The 24872-nt window shown below is 37.7% G+C and overlaps 1 protein-coding gene across 2 annotated transcripts in view; it reads left to right on the top strand.

The window, feature by feature from the left end:
• ZNF536 (zinc finger protein 536) overlaps nt 1-24872 on the top strand; it is a 250025-nt gene that overhangs the window by 98507 nt on the left and 126646 nt on the right. For both annotated transcript variants that reach the window (XM_050904238.1, XM_050904239.1), the window contains exon 4: nt 14624-14776. In XM_050904238.1, the coding sequence (XP_050760195.1) occupies nt 14624-14776 (153 nt within the window). The remainder of the gene's footprint in view (nt 1-14623; nt 14777-24872) is intronic.

Below are 24872 nucleotides of genomic sequence, written 5' to 3'. Positions count from 1 at the left end.
AGGTGAAAAGCAAAGAAAGGTCTGGATGCATACCATCTCCTGTCTATAATTCTGCTTTGACTATGGTCTTACGATGCATATTTTTCAGGGAATATTTTCAATAATGTTTACTGATGTAAAGGATTCTCAGCCGGAAGTCTTGCAAAGCATTATCAGAATAAAGATAAATGTGTGGAGAATCACTATGTTTGGTTTCATTTATTGTAATAGCTGTGGTTAAAATGTAGATCATACTGCTGTTTTGGATCACAGTCTTAATTCCAAAAATTGCAATCATCATAGGTGGATTATATCTGCATCTTTTCAAATAGATGACAGAATATATTTCTGTGCTGTTTTTCCCTAAAGAAAAATTGAAAGATAAGAGGCAGGAGTTTCAAGTAACATCGCAACATTTAGTTGTCAAACTATGAATGGAAATTGCCATCGTAGTGACTGTGTGTTTACTCTCATACTTCAAAAAAACTGTGGTGAAAGTGTATCCAAGAAGGAAGGAATTTCTTAAAAAAAAAAAAAATCAAATAATATCTTAGTAGATGAGCAGTGATTCAACGTAACTAAAACAAATATTAATTGAGAAGAACCCTGGAATACAGAGAAGGAAATAAGTTGTTGTTTGGTGAACAGCACTCACTGGAGTAGTACTGCAGGTGGTGGTCTATCCAGCAATTCGTTTCTGGAATGTAATTCCACTGATCTACAACAGTCATCAGTGTCCTGTCTGGTATCTGAGCTGCCTTTCCTAAGTTGCATCTTCCCATCATTGTTTATTTTAAATACACAATGCTACTCTCCTGCAGTTTTATGATAAAACTTGGTATGATAGCAGTATAGAGTTACTGACTGTTAAGCAGTGACAGGTTTGGTTGTCCGCCCTTTATTAAAATGTTTTAGCATGTATCAGCAAGCTCCACTGCCCACTAGTCAATAGGATCTCTTTTTTGAAATGAATACATATGACCCTCGTGACCAGCATGTATCTGTAGTGAGATATCACAGAATCTGTAGCTAGAAAAGAACCAGTACTAGTAAAATTGATGAAATTATTTCAGTTTCATTTGACCAGCTTATACTGCTGTTCACCTTTTCTCAACCCCATACATACTTTGTTAGGTTGGCCAGTCCCACTGTAGACAGCTTTCAAATGTAATCGGTTGCAAGCCAGTTTGTTATGTACCAAATTCTGCGTGGGCTTGCCAGGCTATTGGAGTGGCTCCCTCTAGTACCATCCTGAAAAGACATGGAAACATGTGTCTTCACAAATGCAGTAGCCTGCATTCTCAGAGTTTAAATTAGTCTGTTCGCTGAGATGGTACTTACTGCGTAGTGTCTCAATGTAAGCTAGTCATAGGCCAAAATTAGAATCTTAAGACTCTCTGACTTGCAGGGTAGGAGTTTGGGTCTAAACAATCTCTATAGTTATCCTGATGCATTTGTTCAGATTTTGTCAGATTCAGAGATTTATTTTGTACATATAATTCATAGGCTGTTTTGTCACAACAGAGCAAGCTCTTGAAAGTTTCCTATCTGTACAAAGTGTTTATCTGGTCTGGTTAGTGTTTTCATCCTACATACTGCAGGTAATTTTACTGCTGTTCAGAATAGTGAAAATTTGGTGAAAAGCTGGTATTCCTCCATATGCTGTGGAATTATTTTAGACGTACTTGTGAAACTTCTGTCTCTTCCAAATGTGACTCATGTCTGTCATCCTGTGGCTTTAAGAATATGCATTTTAAATAAGTATGTCCACTTTGAAAGGTATGTTATTGCTGAGTCATTTTCTTTAAAGTCAGTGTTACTTTGTAAGGGTTAGGTTTCCCCTATTCTCCTTCCCTGTAAAGATCTGCTTTCCTGCATATCTTACCTTTCTGAGATAAGATTTCCTTCTATCAGCATTTAATGTCACGTGAGCATCATCAAGCTCGTAATTTCATGTTGGTGGATGTTGCATGATGGTTACACAGTGGTCATAGGTTCAGAAGACGCTGATCAGAAAGGGTGCAAAACGTTGTAAAGCCATTCACAGTGATGGGAGTCAAACACTCAGCAGAGTGGAGACTAAAAGGTCGTTCTTTGTTAGGAAGGCATTAAGTACCTGCTGCTGCTTTGGGATGTGTGGGGGAACAAGTAGATCTCCAGGAACCTGAAATAAGGAGGTTTTGCCACAGCATTACTTTTTCCTTGCTGTTTGCTCTAAGATTCAAGAAATTGTTTTAAACATTGTGGTGCAGAAGGCTAAGTGTAAGAATTGACGCTATTCGCTTTTTTCCTTCTTGTTCTCAGCTGCTTACTGCTAAGAATTTTGTTTTACAGAAACGGAGCCTGTGAATTCATACTTAAGATAGTGCTATATGCTTTTGACTGTCTTCAAGAGGATCAGTCAGTACCAAATGCACTCGACTGATTCCAAGTATTTGTATGCATTTGCAATAGTGTGTTACAAATTCAGTCCCGGGATGGATTTTATTGCATCATTATCTGCAGATTTTTGCAGCCAGATGTGTTTCCTCTTCCTTACCATACACTTTTTAATATGTGGGACCATCAGTCAGATGATGGTCTGAATATTTCCAGAATGTTTTACAGTATTTCTGTTTTCCAAGACAGTCGATAGTTAAGTCTGGCCCTCACAGGCATGGCGGAGGAGCTCAGGAGAACATTTTGGCTGAATTTCTGATGATGTTCATGAGGTAGAGGAGCAGTGGCTGCTGTGCTGGTAACAGAAAGAGAGACAGACTAATTTCAGGGCAAGGCAGCCTTCAAAATCAAGTGAGCATCATGTGACTGTATGTGTATAATTTAAAAGAAAAAGAGAAAAGCTAGAACTTCAGCACAGCCTGTCTTTCCAGTATATGAGAAGTGAAGCAAATGAATATGGCCTTGAATACACTTTTTAATTTTTCAACACTGTATTTTGCCAACTTTAGTTCACTCTGTTGACTGTTCAGTCAGACCGTTTTTAAATTAAAAAGGAATACATGGTTGAATTATTTATTAAACAAAAGGTGCTTCCGTGCATGCAGACTACCTGGGTTTTGAATTTCTTTTACCGTTAGAGTTTGAAGAAAGTGCATTGCTAATAAGTTAAGAGATGGAACAACCCTCCTTCTTCTAAAATAAGTCTTCCTCTGTCTCTGAGGCAGACAGTAAGCTAACTTGTGTCTGTCCAGTCACAGAAGAATGCCCAATCTTCATTCAAATGTCTAATTTTGACCTTAGTGTGAAGTTGTTTCCTCCGTTTGGTAGGCTCCATAGGGACAAAATGTTATTAATTTCTGGTAGAGAAACGTGCTTGCAGATAACTTAGTCCAGATTATCTCCTAATTTTATAGATGCTCCTGATGGGTTGAAATATGTATTTGCTGGTGGATTAATGTGGAGGAACTGTAAACAAGTGGAAGAAGGCTTGCAAAAACTTTGTACCATGTTACCATCAGCCTGTATGTTCCTCAAGGTTACCAGTTCATCTTAGGGGGGTGATAAGTACTTTGTACAACTACCTTTGCTTTGCTCAGTCCCCATTACTGCCTGTGTTGGTGTTCCAGATTTGTGCACAGCCGGTGTTTCTTGTATTTTTGGAGGAACGTGGCTTCCGAGTGCCTGATCTTTTCTTTTCTTGTCCCCTTCCCCAGAAGAAAACAACTGCTAGCTTCTGACTAGACCGTCTGGACTTCAAATCCCTTTGGCTGATGGTCGCAGGGGAAGCACTGTCAGGCTGGGAAACTCGGAGGGGCCTTCCATCAGTCTGGGAGCTGTGGTATCCATAGCTTCCTTAAAAATTAGCGGGCTGTTTTACCTGGTATTGAAAGAGGAATTAACTCACTGAATCCGAGGGAACATCTGTCTGAGAGGATGACATTTCTCGTCACTGATGTGGGACTTGATAACTGTCTAGGATTATAGTGATATAAGAAGTGTGATGCGCTGCCAAAGGCCAGCCGTGGCAGCAAAGAGGCTTTAGAGGAAGGTTGATGAGACCTGCCAGGACTCTGAAGAGCTCCCAGTCACACCAATGTGTGGGACAGTGGTTGCAAGCCTGTAGCTTTCCTGTGGAAGGAAAGCAGTGAGCAGTAGCGAGTGGCTGGGCACACCCTGGCTTTGATAGCTACAGATGGAGACCTAAAAGATTGCAGGGCCACAGTCCAACACCAGCACATGTAAAATAAGGCTCAGGATTTAGATAACTCTGTTCCAGCATACTGACGTGCATGGCCACAGTCCAACTCCAACACATGCAAAATTAGTTTCAGGATCATTCCAGCATACTGAAGCCTATGCCTAAACCAGTTATTGCCACAAGCTCAGCTAAATCAGAGAAGAGCGTTCAAAATAGTGTTTTTTTCTCTTTTTTTACCAGGATAGTTAAGATGACAAAATTTATATTTTTTGTAGTAGAAAAGGGAAGCTGGATTGTTGATATATCAGCTCCGTAGGCAGCATTTCATATTTTTATAGCCCACAAATAGCATGTTATAGTATCAGTGTACTTTAAGGCTGTTTTACAAAACATGGATACAGGTTGACCTAGTAATGTACTTTTTGATATTCATCATTAGTATAAAAAAATTAATGAACCATTCATATAATATCATGTTTAAAGACATCGTGGTCTCAGTATGCCCACAATACACTGTTAAACCAATTACCGAACAGTTAAAGGATCCCTTCTCAAGATTGGAAGTAATGAATTTAATCAATATTTTTCTGTTATAGCAAAACTCATGTGATTAACGTATTTTATTTATAGAAAAAGGGTGCTAGTAAAATAGATTCAGCAGTTCAGAGTTGCTCGTAAGTATTTCTTCAAGTACAGCTCATTTTTTGTGAAATGGGGAAAGAAGTTGGAAATTATACTGAAGTGGCATGTACCAAAGAAGTTAAATGGGAGAAAAATCATTTACAGAGGTATTTGTATTAGCTCAAAGCAGTCATTTAGTTTGAAGGCAGCACTGGAAAGTAAAAACTAAGAAAATACAGATACTGGAAAAGTCTAGACTGTCATAGTGTGTCGAAATGTTGTAACACACACCGTGACATTATTCACTTTTTGGAGACTCTGTCAGCACCTCTGTAATCAGCAATCTGTAAATGGAATGACAGTCTTTAATTCTTTCTCATTTTGTTGAGAGGGAGATTAGTAATTTAGCTACCTGTACAGTTGTTTTTATGTGACTGATTCTATTGTTGGTTTCTTTCTTATTGGCATCTACAGAAAGATGTTCCTGTGACATTTTAAATAATTTACATTTTTCTTTATTAGAATGAATTGTTGTAAAATCTGATGACCTGCTACTGGCACTTCTGTGCTGATTTTGCCACCTTGTGATAAGATAATAATAATGAAAAGGGGTTTTCTTAATCAATAGTATGCAAAAACTTCTCCAGTGATACCTGATGCCCTGAGAGCTACTTATAATGTAGGCAAGTCTGTGGTTCTGACTTGAAAAAATGATTTGTTTGTTTTTTGGATTTGTCTAAGCCCAGCAACTCAGGGTGAAACTTGGCTAGTGTAGTTATTAAGTATTTCCATACAAATACTCAAAAGATTTTAAAAGATATTAATGGATTTTGAAAACTATGCGGAGTTGGGTGTTAATTTGTGCCTTTTAAAATCTCACAAACTCTGCATTGTTGGGCACATGGGAAGAACCTAGAGAAAATAGGTTCAATACCACTTTCTTCCACTCAGATTCACCATCTTTCCTACAGTTTACTGACACCATCTTGGATTTTCTTCATAGTGTAGCTTATACACTGTACCAAATGGTTCGGCTTGTCCTACATGTAGTTTAGGAACAAGATAGAGGTCATAAAGAAGTACACCTTACCTGTTTGGTTTATAGGTATGTAGAGATGCTAACATGTGGAAGAAACAGGGTAAGTATGGAAGCAAGAAGAAGGCAATATATTCATTCACAGAAGTCCAGTTAATGGTTATTTTAGTTGATTAGCTAGCAACTTCATTTTCTCCCTCATGAAATTGCCTCTACAGATCCTTACTTCTGGAGCTTAATCAGCACTAGCAATCCATCCCAGGAGTGGGAGATCAGGAGTACTTAATTAAAGAGGGACTGTAAGGCAACTCTCCCAAATTGGATATCTGATCTAGCCTTGGCATCAGGAGAGCAATGCTAGGTAAAAGTGTTTATCAAGCTCAATGTAGCCACTCTGCAAATCTCAGAGATGGGAATATGATGCAGACAGGCTGTAGAAGCTGCTATAACTTGAGTAGTATGGGCTTTAAGGCCATCTGGTACCTGAACACCTGCCTACAAATAACACATACAAATCCAAAAGATGGTCCAGTTGGATAGCTTCTCTGCTTAGATTCCCCACTGGAGTTTTCTCCAAAAGCAGTAAACAATCTGTATGAAGTGTGGAAAGACCTCGTCCTCTCTGGTCAGTAATCAAGTGCCCATTTCAAATTTAGGTGACAGGATCAAAACCAACACAGGTGAGTCAAGGGTTTGGGTAAGAAAACTGGTGAGACAGGCTTACATGAGAATCACAGACCGCTGTTGGCATGAACATTTTGTAAAAAATCAGAATATTCTAAGCTTGTTTGAAGAAAAGAAGGAGAAAACCATGGGAGGTATGTCATATGGAAGGTCTGGGAGCTAACGTTGCTGTCAGAAGTATAAATGAACACCAGAGTAAATCTTGAGGATAGATGACAAAGAACATTGGCAAAATACCAAGGAAAGATCCATGAGTACATATTTAAGCCCAGCATTGCTGATCCAAAGAGTAAGTATCTGCTTTGCTTGTGAAGCTACGTGTTCGGGACAGAGAAGTACAATAAGGTGTTCTGGCAGCTCAGATGTGCACTTCTGAAGAACGCAAGAACAAGCAGAAGCTCGTCACTGAGAGTAACTAGCGTTACATTCAAGATAGCAAACAGACCCATCGTTCTGATAAAGGACAAAGTACATCTTCTAAAGCATCCACTTTTCCTGTGGAAAGATTATACGAGTCTAGTGGAATTTCATGAACCTCATCTGGCAAACTCAGTGATTTGGGATCTGAAGTGCTTTGATCTATACAGTCAAATTAAGGAAATGGGATTTCAAAGCCATGATTTTGGAGTAGCAGAACTGAAAAGCAGGTGAAGGAGTTGGATGGTGGAAGAGTCTCGCATGTGAACAGCTTAGGAAAGAACATAGCAGGATTTTGAGACAAACCAGCGAAAATGGTGTTAGAGGGAACTATGTAGTGATCGGTGGTCATTTGCTGCAAGCTCAGCTCTCATTAGGTAGCTGGAGGTTCCAGGATCTAGTGGTGATACCTTAAAAGTGAAGACTATTTAACCGAAGACAAGCACTCTCATGGCCATGCTCTGTGTATCTCTGATGTTTGTTGACTTCATTGAAGGGCTGTGCACAGGCCTGACTGCATAAATTGCAACTTACGCCTTTTAATTATACCATTTGTGCATGTGCATGTGATTTTAGAATGGCCTTAAAAGTCATGAGTACTGGAAGAGGATGAAGAAGTTTGATATGCCTGCATGTGCATATATTAAAAAAAATTCTTCGGCACTCTCTTCAGTTTCATTTTGATTCAATTTTATCAAAACTAATATTTCAATAGTATGCTAAGGTCCTGATTCAAATCTAAGTGTTGAAGTTTCATTGAATTCAGTAGGGCTGGAGAGGTATAGAGCAGCAAGATTGAAGTTTTGAGCTTACTTACTTGTCATGGTGAGCTAAGAATATGTGTGATGGTGTGCAGGATAATGATATTTAAGTGTAATCTTTTTGGGGCATGGACCTCATTCCATTGATTTTGTACAACTGAACTCACTATCACTGATTAATAAAACCATAAATACAGAAAATGAACTATTTTGTGTTTTATTAACAATTTGCATTTCATATAGCATTTCATTTTAAGTAAGTATAAAATCATACCCTCAAATGGTAAGATATAATTGCTGATCATGTATCTCTTTGTTCCAGACACTTGTATAAAAGTGTATGTATTATGTATGATGTGACCTTCAAATGTCATGAATGCGTTGTGCAATAAACTGTCAATATTTGTGGCTATAAGGTACTAGATGACTTTTACAATAATTGGAACAGCTTTATTAAAAGCTTGGATCGCTCAGCTGGTTAAAGAGAAAGACACAGGCCAATGTTCATCTGGGAGTTTCCTTCTGCCAACTGTTAAATGAAGGATATTGTAAGGTGCTTAAGATGTCTTCTTTCTTTTAAAAAAAAGATACCGTTAAAAAGGTCTCATGCAAAAAATGTTCTCTCCAAAATGTCTTTTTTTTTCAATAGCTTAATTTTCAGTCCAAACTGAGCTCTGTAAGTTAATGGCAAGTAGCCAACCCTGTTTTTTAAGTACTACATCTGATTTTCTGTGTCTTTTGGTCACACGATTCTTCAAGCAAATCAGGCAGCTAAAATGATGTACTCAGAAACTGTGTTTGAACTTTGATTATCTTAAAAGGTTTTAAAGTTTTAGAACAATTTGAAAAGTAAGACTGCTAAGAACTCCAAAACAAAAACTCTGTAGGGAATTTGCTTAAAATGAAAAAAGAGGATGAGAAACATTTTGTGATAAACAAAAGCTTAATTTTGGTTGTCTATTGAGGTCTCTTTGTGCTGTATATACAGCCTCTTGCGTGTTTCTCAGAATGCGTACCGCAGTGAAAAGCATTAAGATATAACCAACATTCGCATACATGCAGTATTATTGTGCAAAGTGTTTTGCACCCATGGGGTGTGAAAACCACTAATCTTCAAGTGTGTCATGTGCTCCAGGTGTGGGCTTAAGGTGTGTGTGCTGTCCCCGAGTCACCAGCGTATCAGTTACTAAGAAATTGCTTAGAATATTTTGGCTCCCTTTCTCTTGTGCTTGAAATAACGCCTAGATAGCTCCCCTGTAGCCCGAGGTATTGGCTATGACTGCCGTTTGCCCACTTCTAAATGTTGCGATTCTTACCTCATATAAATGGTTATGGGCATTTTACTTTGGTTTAATTCAGATTGTATTTTAAATTTAAATCTGCTAATGCACTAATCGGTAGCAGAGGCAGGGCAGTTGGTGCCTTTTGTTTGCCTGTGTGGTTCAGAGGGCTAAGCGGGAAGTCTGATGTCAGAAGCAGTATCTTTTTATTTACCAGTGGAACCTTTGGTATAATCTTTGCTTCTAATAATACAAACAATGTGAATGCTGCTTTCTCACTAGTAGGCCTCCTTCCCAATTCTCTTCTAAAATAGCTCTCTGTTTAAACAAATTCTCTGCCAATCCATATTAATGCCTAACAGTTTAAGATTCCCATATACGGTCATTATAAAACCTAAATCCTTGATGAAACAATAGAGACAGCAAGTTGTTCCTGACCTAAGACATTAGTAACTCTTTCCGGAGGCCTAAAATATAACTGTAATATTTAGTAATATTAGACTCTTTCATTTTAAGCCATGAACTTCACTAGCAAAAAAGTGTAGTGACATCTGCTAATAGGATTCTAATTTCAAATTATGAGCACTGGGCCAGATTCTGTTCTCATTTACATCGAAGCATACTAATTGAAGCTACTTCAGGTAGCTAGAAAAATATGGTTAATTATATCCCTAATTATATTCCTATTTTCCACTATTTTCAGTATTACTAAAGCTTTCCCTAAGGAACGGGCAAGAAAGGTAAAGCATGTTTTCCCAGAAACTTTGTGTATCCTATACTGCTTCCCAGGGAATGAGGTGGTCGAGTCCAGGCATACTTGCATAAAGGTGGCAGCAGTGACAGGATTAACACACTGAATATCTTCTGACTCCCTTCTTGACATTAGATTCGGGATATAATTTTTCCTGCCACAAGATGGGCTAATCTGGGTGGTTTATAGATCATCAAAAAATAACCACGGTCACTACCACTTCTTGTTGCACCATGTTTCATTAACTTTTACAGGCAGTTCTAAAGAACTACAAATATTTTGAATTTCAGAAATATGTGAAAACCTGGGATTATGTGTAGCTTTAAAGGCTTCTAGCTACGTTTTCAAAGGGTTCTTTAATAATGTCTGAAAAATGAGCAAGAGCAAACACATACTTGTAAGTGTGATTACCTGTTTTGTGAGCTGGTTACCTTTTCCATGTGATTGCCTGGTTTTGGGTAATTCGGCAATCCTTGTGTCGACAAATTCCAACTGACTTAATTGATAATTTAGTCTGCATGAGGACTGCAATTTAGCTCCTTTGAACATGAAAGTACCTCTTTGTGAATCCCTGCACTTCCACATACACACAGCAAATAAATACTCTGGTAAAATTTATGGGACATGTATGTAGATGTTCCTTTGAAAATTTGGCTGCTAACATGACTGAAGTCAGTGCCGCTACCTAACCAACTGAAAACAGGTTTCTTTTTACAAAAGCAATCAATCCTTTTCTAATCATGTTTATAGACTCATTCCAGACAGGTAGACCAGTCGTACAGAACATATATGGAAATTTCAAATAATTCTTTTTCTTTTGCCCTTTATATGACTGGCTAGATAGCTTCTGCTTTGAGTACACAGATTCACTATCCACATAGGTTTGTCTTGTCTTTTCTAGAAATATCCGCTGAAGTTGGCATTGTGCCCCTGTAGCATCTCTATCCATGTGCTGAGGGCACTGCCAGCTGTGGCAGTGGCTCATTGCTGGGTAGATCATTTCTGATACCTAGTAAGATACCTGCTGTAAAAAAGGATTCACTGGTGTGTTTCTCACTTTCTTTTAACCTGCTACTGTAAAATTGTTCCTGGCTCAAAACTGTTTATTGAAATTATCTGGCTCTGTGGAAATATCCTTTCCAGGTACCGCAAGGATGTGAAAGCAGCCTGCAGCACTACATGGGTCATCTCCATGCTAGGCAAGGAGTGGTGGCTATTTGTCCCTCCTCTCCTGAGAAGTAGGCATCTGTCTGAAGAAGGGCTAGTCCTTCAAATACTGATCTTATGGATTGCTTAATTTTAATTTCAGTCTGTGTGGCAAATAGATTTGCTCACATTTTGGCCAAATTGGCTCTTTGTTTATGTGGCTAATTGCCGCCTTCTGATACGGATGTTAAAGTGAACTTTCTTTCCTTGCATTTGTCCCCTGAGAACATGCGCACAGTCAGTTATTAAGTGTAGCTGAGGCATGGTACGCAAGAGATGTCCCTGTCATACCAGCCCAGAAGCTGCTTCATGGCTGAATTCCTCTGTCCCCTGTGCCAGGGAGCAGTATCTGCCTGCCCAGCAGGTACAGCACACATAGCAGCTGGAGGTCTCACAGCTGTTGCCTTCTCCTTATACTGACACAATGACCGGTTTCATATATAGAAATGCATGTTGCTTTTTGCATTTCTGTCCATGACTTTTGCTGTGAACAGATGCTCTCAAAGTGAAAGGAAAGTAAGTTCAGAGACAAGGCTCGGAAGCCTTACATCTAGCATGCACATCTATACAATATTTTATACTCTGTTCTGTTATTTCCTGCACTTGAATCAGGAAAGGTAGGGATGGGCAGGAAGACATTCAGGACGTAGACCTGCCTATAATGGAAGTAGATAGTAAAAAAAAAAAAAAGCAGTCTAATCTCACGTGCTTCGAGTGCACATCATGTAGACCACATAACTCAGTGAACCACAATGGCTGTAAGATAAGTAACTGTTCTCTTTCCTTCCTGATCTTTTATCCTCGGAATGGAGCAGCCCAAAAACCATCGCTCAAATCCCGAGTAAATCATAAATTAAATTAATTTGCTGGGGCTAATCCTAGTTCTGCAGTCTGTAAAACATTGCTACAGTTCTGCACAATTTAAGAGAAGGGAGAGTTTCTACTTAGGAAGGGGGTCTCAATAGCAGGAGAAAGGGAACATCAGAGGTGTAGAATACACGATTATTGGTAGAGCTGAAGATTTTTCATTCCCCACATACACTGTTGTTGGCATAGTCTGTATTCACCAGTTTGCTGCTTAACTTTTTCCTTGCTGATCTCCTTTTTCTGTGTCACTTTTCCCCCTTCACTTTCCATAGGTTGCTTTAAGAGACTCAGTATAAAAAAAACCTTGGTAGCAGAGTCAGTGAGACTTAAATGCATTTCAAAGTTAAGCACATTTTAAACTTAAGTGCCTTGACAAATAGGTATGATTTGCCAAAATGGGGCCCTAGTAAGAAGCTGGGGTAGCATTTGATGGGGAGAGTCGGCAGCCTTGAACATATCTTTTCATTGTTTGAAATAAAAGAACTTAGATGTAAAGCTGCTCATTCAGGTAGTGATGGCCTCTAGCGCTTCAGTGGGCTTTGTAGGCAGAGGAATTAAAAAGAAAACCCCTCAGCCCAGCTTTAAAGTCTTAGGAATGCTTTCACTGTGGGAAGAAAAATTCTTCAAGGTAAGGCCCCTGTTGGAGCAAAGCCTTTGGAGCTATCTACTGTATGTCTACTTAAATCTAAAAGAAAACTCTTCAGACCACCCACATCTTTCTTTGCTTCATTGTTGTTTTCAGTTTGCTTTTTCAGAGGGATTAGTGCTAGAGTAAACTCCATCGTCTCACTGCCTTGAAAAAATTCAATTTTGTGTAAAGTGAAAATTAGACTCTTAAATCTGCAAAGCGAGCTGTTTATCTTACAAATTTATTCTTTTTTATTGGGCCACACATATTCTAGATAGAAAGATAAAAGGCAAATGGATAACAGGCCATCATTTAGAGTGACATATAGCAAAACATAACTAGTAGACTTATTCGGTAAATTCCTCCTGAGTGGCTTGTTAGCTTTATCTATATATTTATCTATAATGCTTATATAGTGTTTATTGAAAACCAAAATAAAATCCTGCAGTTTATCATCATGCATTCTGTATTTTGCACTTCAGAAAAATCTTTTTGCACTCAGGAATTCATTTTTTCCTGAAGCAGCTTAAGACATGATTATATATGACTTTTGAGAAGAAAAAAAGGGGAAAATCTAAACTCTTTAGGGAGATTGGAATTATAGACTAGCACCTATCTATGTTTTCCTGGACTCCTAAAGACAAAATAAACTCCTGCAGTATGTTACTTTACGTACTTGTGAATAATTCAAAATGACAGTTACTAGCTTTCTAACTTAAATATTGTGCTTTAACTCTGCAGTCTAAGAACAATCAGAAAATGTTAAACCAGAATGTGATGTGAAAACTATCAGATTTTGCCTTTTGAAAACTAGCAGTAGCTTGATTACATACATAACTAAGATAAGCATTTTTATATATGTATATATTTTTTAATCACTCTATCCTCCCGTTCTTTCAGCTTTAAGCGAAGTAGTTTAAAGGGACCATTTTATAATAAATAATGAAATGCCTGTTAGCGTTACCTTTTCCAGAAATGTGGTATTTGGGTCTCTGCTACTGTGTGAATAGTTCTTATTAGAGCCAAATGTTTAAGTCTTTCTTATGTCCCATCACTTCCATTTAAAAGGCAATGCTGTATAAACTGCACTATGTTTCCTGACAGCTTTAGTTACATATCAAATGGGTAAAGACAGAACATTTTTAGTCAGTAGTTTATGGTTGAAATAATCAAGACTCTGCATGCAGATTTTAACTATATGCTCCCCACCTCAATATAAACCAGATAGCTCAGCTTTTGCATGGGGGTATGATGATGTGTCCGTCTGTATTGCACCTCTGTGGCGTGCCAGTAGCGTAAATCCAGTTCAGAATTTCAACACTTGCCATGATACTTTTTGGTGAAATCATGAATTGATACATATATGTGATATTACATGACCCTGTAAGTACAAGACGATAGATGAGTCTTGTGTGGTTTGAATAATGACTTTTTTAAAATGCCCTACATTTCTGCAATTTTTACGTCAGTCTTTTGTAAGATTTTGTTCATAGCCTGCTTGGATAATAGCAGCTTATTCAAGATGGCTGAGAATGACTGTTTCTTTATATCAGGAGAGAGAAGAGATGTCCTGGAGTCTCACCCGTTGTATTACGATGCAAAGAATAAGTGTAGCTGTGAACACTGAAGGAGAAATCTCAGGAGCTGCGGGTGAGAGGGAGAAGGAATTCCCCCTCGTCTGACCAATTTTTTCATTGCCTTTCCCATGATACTAGGTCACTCACTAGGTCATGTGTTGTAACTCCAATGCTGAAATGTTGCAGAAGGAAGTTGATTAGCTTTGTGTGTAGACGTCGCCACTGCTGTTGGACGCCCCCCGTCACTGCAATTCTGTTGTTTTGGGAGGTTTTAATATACCAACGCAAACTTTTTCCCTCTAAAAGCATACAGATTTTCACAATACTTATAAATTAAATAGATTCAACAAAACAACAATCTCAAACTTTTTGGGGAAAAATTAATAGGAACTAAGCAAAAGAAGAAATCAAACCAGCTGCTGACACAGCTGTTTCTTCTCTTGTATAATTCAGTTCAATATAAAGGTACCATATGCTGCTTAAAATGATGATAGGAAAGATGAAATAATTTAAGACAATAACAAGAAAATACATGAATTGTCAGCATTCTGTCAGATTTAAAGAATGAAATAGACAGGTGTAGTATTGACATGTTTAACTTTGTGTTGTGTTAGCAGTTTTAGTGAGAACAACTTCTGACATGTGCTGAAGTGATGTGAGAACATTTCTGTGTTGCAGACATTGGAGAAGAAGCTGGGAGATCTGTAGGAGTCCAGCAGCCAGCTTTACTGAGAGACAGGAGCCTTGGTTCTGCCATGAAAGACTGCCCATATTGTGGAAAAACTTTCAGAACATCACATCACTTAAAGGTCCACTTGAGAATACATACAGGTGAGAGGAACAAGTGAGCGGAGCACTGTTGACACATGCCGTGTGTGTGTGGGTTAACATAATATGTGGCTAGGAGCCTTAATTCCCAGTGTAGATTTGGACTCATTAGTTGGAGAAAGTCTTTTGAGAAAGATATATGACAGTCTTAAATAAAAGCACAAGGAATGTGTTGTTGGATAAAGACCACTTTAATAGAATCATCTTTTCCCAGTTGAGGTTATTTCTGTCTCCTTCCCTGCTTCATCACTGTTTCCTTCAATTACCCTTGTCCTTCAATAGGCATAAGCCTATTGGTTTCAGACTTAGTTATACTAACTGCTTCAAAGGCCTTCCTTAGAATCTGCTTAGGGATTCTGTATGTTTTTCTCAGAGTTACTATTTTTGTTCCATTTAGCATGCTCATTTTTAACCTCTCACTGTTCATATGAATACATCAGCTTCATGGATCTGCATTTTTTTTTTCACTAGAACTCACCCGACCTAGTACTTGTAAGTAGTAAAACTTATCATGTTTTGCACCATGGTAAAACTTACCATGTTTTATTTTAGTAACAATCACAGCATTTCTACCCTACAGAGACTTACTACTGGTCTGGATTCTCACTTTATTTTGGTATGTCACTCATTGGGTGGACTGCTCTCAATACTAGTAAACTATAACCACTCTATTTAAATTATAATACCTTGTTTGCTTAAAAGTACATGTGTGCATGGTAAGGTTCATGTAGAGAGACAGTATATGTTTAAGATGACTTACTCTATCCATAATAAGGTCTCTTCCAACCCAAACTATTCTATGATTCTATGAAAATCTGACATACAATGTTGATATCCTCAGGTCCTGTTGACATCACTAGAAATTCTGTATATGGCCAATATGATACTGTTTTCTTCCGAGTCTTAGGCATCATAGTAGGCTTTGGGAGAGTATGCAAAACTGGAGATTTAGGATACTTCTCTTTGGAAACAGACATAGTGGCCACTGTAATTGTGGAGTCATTTTCTTTTTAAACCATTTTAAATGAATTTCAGAATTTTACTGTTACTTTTCTAATTGATAGGTAAAATAAATTGCATGAAGAAATACTTTCCAGTTGTACCTCCTCCTTGAAAAACTTCACTTTTAATTTTTATTTCACTGAAGTACCAAATAAGCGGTATTTTCCTCCCTTCCCAAAATCATCGGTCATATTTCTCCTATGTGTTTGCGCAGATGTAATACTTAATGTTGGGTTTGCAAATGTGAGGTCTGATTTTGAAAAATTGAAAATGAAGGCTGAAAATTATTTAAAGAAAAAAATTTCATTGTTGAGATGGGAAAGTTTGTTCATTGTATTTTTATTCTTCTTTTGGATTGTGGAGTAGGAGTATACCACACTGGTTTGATCTGAATTTTAAAATTTGGCACCCTAATGTAGTTTTGTCTGATTGGATTGCAAACCATTTAGGGCAGGAATATCCTTTTCCATCTGTTGGGCTTTGTAAAAAAAAAACAAAACAAAAACAAGAAGAAACACAGTGAAAACCCTATTTGTGTGCTCTCTAATGTAGTAAAAGTAAATAAATAGTAGTTATTTTACTGGAAAATAATCTTGTAACTATGAGGTTTAAACAGTTTGACATTTTTAGTACGGGAGATGCAAAGAAAAGTTCTTTAAAATAACCTGAGGGTGCCCATCTTTGCCTTTTGCTTTATTATATAGTGGTCATTTTGTTCTTGTTTTAAAGATGGCAGTGATTACGCATTTGGTATTTGTGGCTTAGAACTAATGGAAAGTAAATTAATTGCCATGGAAATATTCCATAAAACTTGCATATTAAAACTGACTAAACAAAATTAAAACAAGAAAAAATAAACCATGTATAAAATGACAAAAAAAAAAAAAGAAAACATCATACAGACTGTTGAAACAATATTTGCAATATATTTAAAAATCATTATAGTTTTAAAATAAAGATCAGTTTCCATTAGGTTGAGAACAAAGCATTTGTAAATAATGACAAGAGTATGTTTAAATGGAGCAATGTTTTACATATTGGAAATAATCCTAATAAATATTATTAAAATGTAAATTGGCAAATTACTAGAGTTATTAAATAAAAATTAAGTTGCTTTGCAGTAAATGGAAATGATGTAATAGATACCAGTTATTAAACAAATATTGGTTAGCTCATACTTATCAGGGACAGTTTCCTGCCTTTTATGTCACACTCTGTCTTTATTATATGCCTGGATCATATAACTGACTGATAAAAAACACTTTACTGTGTTTCTCCACTACATTAACTCAATTACTGTTCTTGTTCTCACAGCACCTGTTTGTTAGAGGTGAGCTCAAGCAGTTCAGCAGAAGTCAGGTTCCTTCGAACATCTGTGTGTTTGGAGGCACACGAGTAGGTTGGTTTGGTACGCATGCCAAGACAAGACCCAAAGTCTGATCCAGCCAGGAGGTGCTTCTGTGGCAATCGGCCCAAAAAAGCTGGAGAAGCCATTTAATCCTCCACAAAAGGAGGAAGCTGTGCTGTTTTAGAAGAATTAGCTAGTGACTTGGATTGCTTCTTTTTTCCGTTGGATATTTCATGGTTGCAACCTTCCCCACACTAAGTCTCAGTTTCTGTGTAGTTTGCTATCATATAATAGGCTTCTGAAGGAAAAAAAAAGGTCAGGGTTTTATTTAGCACACTCAGTTGAGTCCCAACGCACACCTGTAGAGGATTTTTCTTTTTATCTAATTCAATGATATTCAGCCAGGAAGAACTTTAAGGGGAAGATAGTAAGATACAATTTCTGATTGTTCCCATATGATAAGAAGAAAAGGGCGTAATTATGTGAAATCAGTTTCTTGTCTTTCTTGCTCTAAAAACAGTTGAAGGACGAGACAGTTCCTTAGTATGACCCCAAGAGAAGAGAGGAAAAACTCTCAGGGCAAAATGCTTCAGAGCCTTGGGGCTTAGAGAGGACAGACAGAACTCTTGTAGCCCTCCTAGATGACTTCTTTATGTTGACCAGTGACTAGAGATGGGCTGTATAGTCCTGCTTCTTCAGAGCTGCCTACTTCAACTCACACAAACTCACTGTGTGAAGAGATGCAGAAACAAGGGCAAAGCATGTATATGCACCAGTAGTGCGTAACAGACATGTGGGTGGACTGGCCACTTTGTGATTCAGCTTCCTGGTTATAAAATAATATATAATACAGCTGAGAAGGTTATAACACAGAAGGCTTAGAGATGCTCAGACTTTGTGAAAAGGAAAACCATCTAAGTATCTCAGATCCATAATGTGCCATATGCAGGTGCTTCCAGGGTTTCCATTTTTCCCCTCTGGGGGCAGCAATTCAAGGTTCCTTTATTCAGGGAGCTCAGCATCTTTATGTCCTTGAGCACTCTCAATTCCCACTGAAATCAAATAAATAGGTGTGGTTTTTACTTTACATGTACTAGGCCTTTGGACCGCACAGAAACAGTTAAGTGTAAGAAATTAAAATTTCTTACGTTCTACCTTTGACAAGCGACACGTTATGTAGGGGCTGGTTTCAGATTAGCTCTAGCACCTCTTTGCACCTTGCGTTAGTGTTCAGAAGCTACTGCAGATGTAGACCAGTTTGGGTTTGTGTGGTCATTAGGTGCTCAGGTATATTCCCAATATGACTGGCACAGTTAAATCCCTTGAGTAATGAAAAAAGAATAATGTGCATGAGCAAAGTAGAGCCCTGAAGAAGGTTTGGGTTGTGCTAGACAGGAGAAACCTAAGAAAGAGAGGGCTAGGAAGAAAAAACTTGGCAGGGCTGTGTCCATTGACTGAGAGTATGTTACAATATGTATGACACACGTTTTACGTGTATTAGTTGTATTCTATATATTTACAGCGTTACTGCATTTTCCCTTGGCAATGTGACTAGCCAATTTTAAAAGTTGCTTAGATGAACTGATGAAATACAGTAAAAATGGTGCTGTTTTAAATGAATTCAATTCACATTTTCTTCCTAAAAAAAGACTGCCTGTTGCCATTCTCTGAAGGCGCATGTAGTGGGATGAGCAATATGAATAATTAAGGAAAATGGGTATGTGTGCTCCAAGAGGAGACAATTTTGGTATTGAACATCCTTTATTCTTACATTTCTAAGATGAACTAAAAGGACTTTTCATTTCTCTAGATTTCTCCAGATTTCCCATCCTTAACATTGTACAGCATGCCTTTTCTCCTGTCTTAATGACATCCCAAACTTTTGTTGAAAATAATTGATTGAATTTAAATTTCCTTAAAAGTTTAAGAGGTAATGTTACAGTATAAATTTCCTACCAAACACTAAGTAGGGAAATATCCATTAGTGAAATTAACTACAGTTTCTAGGTAGCTAACAATGTGCAGTATACAGTAGGGCATGGCTAATGAACACTGCAGTGGGTGATATTTCATTATACAAATTAATGCTCACATTTTAATGGGAAAGTCACATAATGAATCTCAGCTTCAGTGACAGCAATTAGAGACACAGATTGTCCCCTTCTGGACAAGGCACTGTTTAGCAATAAGCAGCTGTGTAAAAAGTCTTCAGGTTTACAACATATATATATGCTTTGGGGGAATTAGTGTACAGTTTATATTAATGTACTGAATCTTCCCTGCAAAGTAACAACCATATTTATCTCTCTGCATTTTAACTAAGTAAAGACATGTAAAAAGACTAAATAAATATTGCAGATGAGCTATAAATAAAGGAAAATATTCAATTATAAAACTTTATAAAAATTAAAATATTTTATTGTGATGCCTAGTGCACAATTGAAAAATCTTTAATAAACTGAGTCAAAAGCATCAAAAGTCTGTCCTTTTACAGGGTAGGGGTAGTTTCATCTTATATAATAGAGAAAAATCACTAGTAAAGGAAAGTAGTAAAGAGAAGAAGTTAACTAGTATTTCTGACAAACAGATTAATTGTGTGGTGAAACATGTGCAGGATCCAAAAATAATCCTACAGAACCTTTGATATTCCATTTGGTTTAAAAAGTATGAAGTGAATGATTAGAATGATAAAAGAAATTACCATGTAAGAATAGGCATAATAATGAACTAATTAAACCATACAGCAATTCATTTCTAAAATATCTACTGCACAATGGATAAAATAGGTTATCAATAACTGTTTCAATGGTAAAATAAAAAATGCTGGAAAATGTTTTCAATATTTTCATTAAGCAGTATTCTCTGGAATTATAAGATGTTTGATTTCATTTACTTTGCATGAAAGAAAACTATAGCTTGTTTAGAAATGTATAGGATCAAATTGCAACTCACATTGTCCCTGAGTGACTGTCAAAACCCCACTGCCGGCTGCCAAAGCATTAGGTGTTGGGGTTCTTGTACTGATGCACAGCCCTCACCGTACTGAGGAGCAGCACTACAAGGAGCAGAGGGGCATACTCCACAAACAAACTCCATAAGAAATCTTATTTAAAAAGGGGGGGGGGGGGGGGGGGGCATTCAGTGGGGAAGGGGAGTGTAGGGTGCAGTACAGATTTTTGAGAAGCTTCATATTAAGTATGAAAAATGAACAAAGTAGCCCACAGCACTAAATATAAATAGATACTTAAGAAGTACAGAGATTTGATAAGGGAAACTAAAAGTAATAGTAAAAATATAAATGTGGCTATTAGGGTGATGGAGAACAGGGTAAAGTTCTGTAGATCTGGCAGGTTTAACAATTGGTATCTTGCTAATACTGGACAAGAACGGATAAAAAATTATCAACCATGATACAGAAGACTAAATACTCTTCTGTTCTGTTCTCAGAAAGAAGCATGATGGTTTTTATAAGTATTTTCCAATGATACAGTTCTGTCATTAAGTAATGAGGCTGTTATGCTGTAGCCCACTACATTTTAGTAATTTTTAGAATGAATGAGACTGAGTAACTTATAGATAAAGTCTTAAAAACCCTGGCTGAAGAGCTCTCCAAATCATTAAAGTTCATTTTAAAAAACCAACTCTTGGAACATGGAGCAAGTTCTAGAGTGCTCGCAGTAGTAAAAAAGCTCTGGCTATTCTAGTATTTCCAAAAAGAAAGAATATTAAGACCTTGAAATTATAAATGGACTACCCTGACATAAGTTTTGGGTAAAATTACAGACGAATTTGTTACCTAATTAAGAATTGGTAGCATAGTTAATTCATAGAATTATGGTAGAGAAACAACAGAATATGAGCTGTTAGTTGATTGCTATAGCTATGGATGTAAACACAGTCTTGGACTGCATAAGATTAATATCAAGTTGAAATTTCATCAAAGCTTTAGTGGGTACCCATAATTTAAAAGGACATTGAAACATTGGGAAGGGTGTTCCACTCAAGAGTGAGAGAAGGTGAAGAGGTGACTAGTTTGCTGTCTGCAAGTACCTTCCTTAGGGAACAGATTTTTTTTATTAAAAAAATCTGTTTAATCTAGCAGGGAAAAAGGTAGCAATGTTCAGTAGTAGGAAGCAGACTCTGGACAAATTCAACCTAGAAATGAGGCACGTATTTTGAGTAGTAAAAATACTTAACCAGTCAAACAGTTTACCTAGAGACATGTTGGATTCTTCTTCATTGCTGTGGTTGAAAGAGAATATGTTTAAACTAAAACAAGGAAATTTTGTTTTAGATTGTAGTTATGATTTGATGCAGGAATTATCATGTGAGGGTCTTTGGCCTGTGTTGTACAGCAGATCAGACTAGATGATCATAATTGTCCCCTCTGGCCTTAAAATCTGTAAATCTTATTTATAATCTGGCTGTGGTCTCCTTGCACAGCCCATAGCAGATAATTCCTATGACTAGTACGATCAGATTGTGTTCTGAGCAGGACTGGTGATAGCTTGCATAGATTATACATCTGCATTGTTTATACAACCTACTATAGAAATAGACCTGTTTCTACTGGGCAACAAGTCTGTTTCCAGTTATCTACCAAGCTTTTGTGCAGATTTTACAAGCAGCATTGAATTTTTATTGTTTTACTGTATCCTGATATAAAATAGTTCTTGTGAGATGTCTTGTGTCTTGTAAACCAGAGTGTTAGGTAGATCAGAACTGTGATCATGTTGCCCAGATAAGTTATTCTCTATAAGGTTGTGTTTTTTTTTTTAATTGTACATGCTGGAATATTCTCTCTTTCTACTCCATTGTGAAAAGGTTTGCAGGGATGCAAACAGGGCCAGAGAATTATCAAGATCAGGGTGGTCATTGCCTTTGTGAACAATGAAAAATTACTCTTGGATATGAAATGCAGAAAATTATTTTGAAAAAGTCATGTTCCCTCACTCCTACATGGCAACATTAATTTATGTGAACTGATATTAAGTGTTAAATAACTCATCCAGACACTGCTCTTGGCAATATTACCAGGGTAGTCATTACACTAGGATGAATTCTCTGAAACCTTTCCTCAAAGTATGAGATACAAACAGGTTGTCTTCTAAGAGGAATCATAGCCTACGTCTCTTGTCCCCTGTAGTATTCTTTGGACATATACTATTGCAGTTGCTGACAGAGTCCTGAAAATTAGGGGTCCCTTGGGTCCTTTGGGTTTTCCATTGAAACTGGCTTGGGTTTTGGTTAATTTGGTTGAGGTTAGGTTGGGCTTTTTCCCACAGAAGCTTGTAAGTCTGTTTTGTCATTTGTCCAGGGACTTACACGGGGCATAGCTGGTTGTTCATTTGAATGGATGAAATAGCATCTAAATATCTGCACAATTACTGAATTTAGGAAATACTGACACACTAAATTTAAAAGATTCAAAGATTATTTACTCCATCCTACTCCCTTTTCCCAATGCCTGCCCTCGAAATAGCAGCAGTTAAGATTGCTTTGAAGGAAACTAATTGCTGCCAGTATTTGGATCTAAAAGAGAAGTGAGAGGTTTTGAATAGTTCCCTTTGAAAAATGTTATTTGGCCAGTCCTGTATTGTAAAGGTGGCACAGTGTGTTGCTACATGTTGAGTCCAATTTCAGACCTTCAGCTTTAGATCTCATTTCTAGCCATGCAAGAGGTGGGAGCACCACAGAGGCAGTGTACCAAGGCTAGGAGAGATTTGAACTTTTCATCACACTGTCTCAGTCAGTGTCTTCTTTCAGTCCAATGCTTATGGTGTTGGTGGCGAACTGTGTCCAGATCTCCTCTGCTGAAAGGAAGCTCACTCAGTGGAGGGGCCTTTGAGCGGCAAATGTAATGACTTCAAGGCTTAGCAATTCAGAATAAGAGTATGTTGTTGTGCCCAGTGCTTTAGGCTGAAGGTGCTTTAGAAGTACAAAATATTACTTGTATTTCCTCTAGTTAGCACATTTTAACTCACTTATACCCATTTTTACATATACTTATTGCTTTGAACAGCTCCTGCGTGTTTTTAGCAACATCAGTGCAGCCTATATTGCAAACTTCTCCTCCTCCCTGCAGAAGTAGTTATCCAACAGTTGACCTAGTGCCTGCAATGCTGGAACACACTTTTTAATGGTGTCACTTGATGTGCAATGCAAACACACACTGAACTATCATTAGAATAAAAGCAAGTGCTCAATATAATTGTGTTAAAGATTTCCGTAAAGGCATAGGGGATGCTGAGGAAGAGCTTTTCAATTAAGAGGAGTGAAAACTCAAAAGTGAGAGCATTTAACCTTATGAAGTCTGGTACTTGTTTTTCACCAGTCTGATTACTTCTTAGGCAACACTTGAAATACCTAAGTTGTGTCAGAGGTCACTAGTGACTGTTGACAGTAACTGCTGGGACAAACATCAGAATAACAGGAAGCGGCTCAAAAATATTGCAGTACGTACATGCTGTAAAAACAGCATTAGTATTTGTCCACGTTCTGACTGGCAGCACAGCTGTCAGAGTTTGCACACTCCCCAACAGCCCTGCAGAAATGCAAACAAATAGACAGCCAGTGTCTTCTGTCCCCTTGTCCCTCCCCTAAAACGCCTGCGATGGGTGTATGCGTGCTCAGACTCTCATCGGAGACCAGGGAAGCCCAGACAGACGTGATCCATCTCAGTTTAGTGATTCTTGCACGTCAGTAGGAACTGTGCTTTTGCACAGCTCCCACTGAAACGGAGCCCCTACTTCTCGTTGGTGGAGTGCCAGAACTTAATTAGGTGATTGTGGAAGACTCAGAAATTGCACTGAAATGTTTAAATCTGACTTCTTCTGTTAAGCTGTGTGGACCCAGGCCTAAAGCGTGAACCATGCTAATTACTACCTCTTCCTCTGCTGAACACCTCTTGTTTGAGGTGCTGCACTTTTTTCCTCTAAAAAGGTCGATTAATGTGGTTGATGTAAAGCTCTCATGTCTCACCGTTTAGCTTTAGGATTACATTATGGATTTAGAATTTCCACCGCTTGTAATTTACTTCAGCCCCGTCTGAATTGCAGCACGTATCCAGCTACTGTTCATGGTCAGTAAGCCTGCTCGTGCAGTGCTGTATGGTCATTCGAGTGTTCTGGTGTTGCATCTCATTAGTAAATTCCTGCGATCAGTGAGAGGAGCAGCTTCCCAAGTATTTACCAACGTTTCAGTTGAGCCTGTAGCTTAAATAATAGAAGTTTTTAAGCCTTTCAATTTTGTTTTAAGCAGATTTTGGGGTTATTTGAAAACAGGTAACTTTCCAGCTGGTTTGGCGAACTACATAATATTATATAGCATTTTTACTGTGGAAGAAGTTTTCAAAACAAGTATTTCCATTATACCATTTGGAGAAGGCTTGCCTTTGTCTTTTGGATCACTTAGGGAAAAAAGCTACGTAGAGAAAACAGTTTCTTCTTCCTGTTGAGCTCCCTCATAGAAATAATTGCCAATATTGAAGGCTCGCAGGTCTTTCAGATTCCTGTCACTTTTAGTGAGGGTTTCCGTACTTCTTCCTTTAAAAGGAACTCTGCATTGCTAACAAGTGCTCTGCAAAAATTTAGCTGTACGTTTGCTCAGATGTACATTCTTTTTGGATATGTCTTTATGATTGTGTGTGAGTATTTATTATATGTGTAGTATCTTCTACCTCTTTTAAAGTGTAGGAAGAACAATAAAAGTTTAGTGTGGGATTCAAATATATTTTAATTCATGAAAATA

Source organism: Gymnogyps californianus, chromosome 12, assembly GCF_018139145.2.
Source record: "Gymnogyps californianus isolate 813 chromosome 12, ASM1813914v2, whole genome shotgun sequence".
In the NCBI taxonomy this organism is placed as follows: Eukaryota; Metazoa; Chordata; class Aves; order Accipitriformes; family Cathartidae; genus Gymnogyps; species Gymnogyps californianus.
Note: the sequence above shows the minus strand (reverse complement) of the source record. Positions and strands in the feature narration are given on the sequence as shown.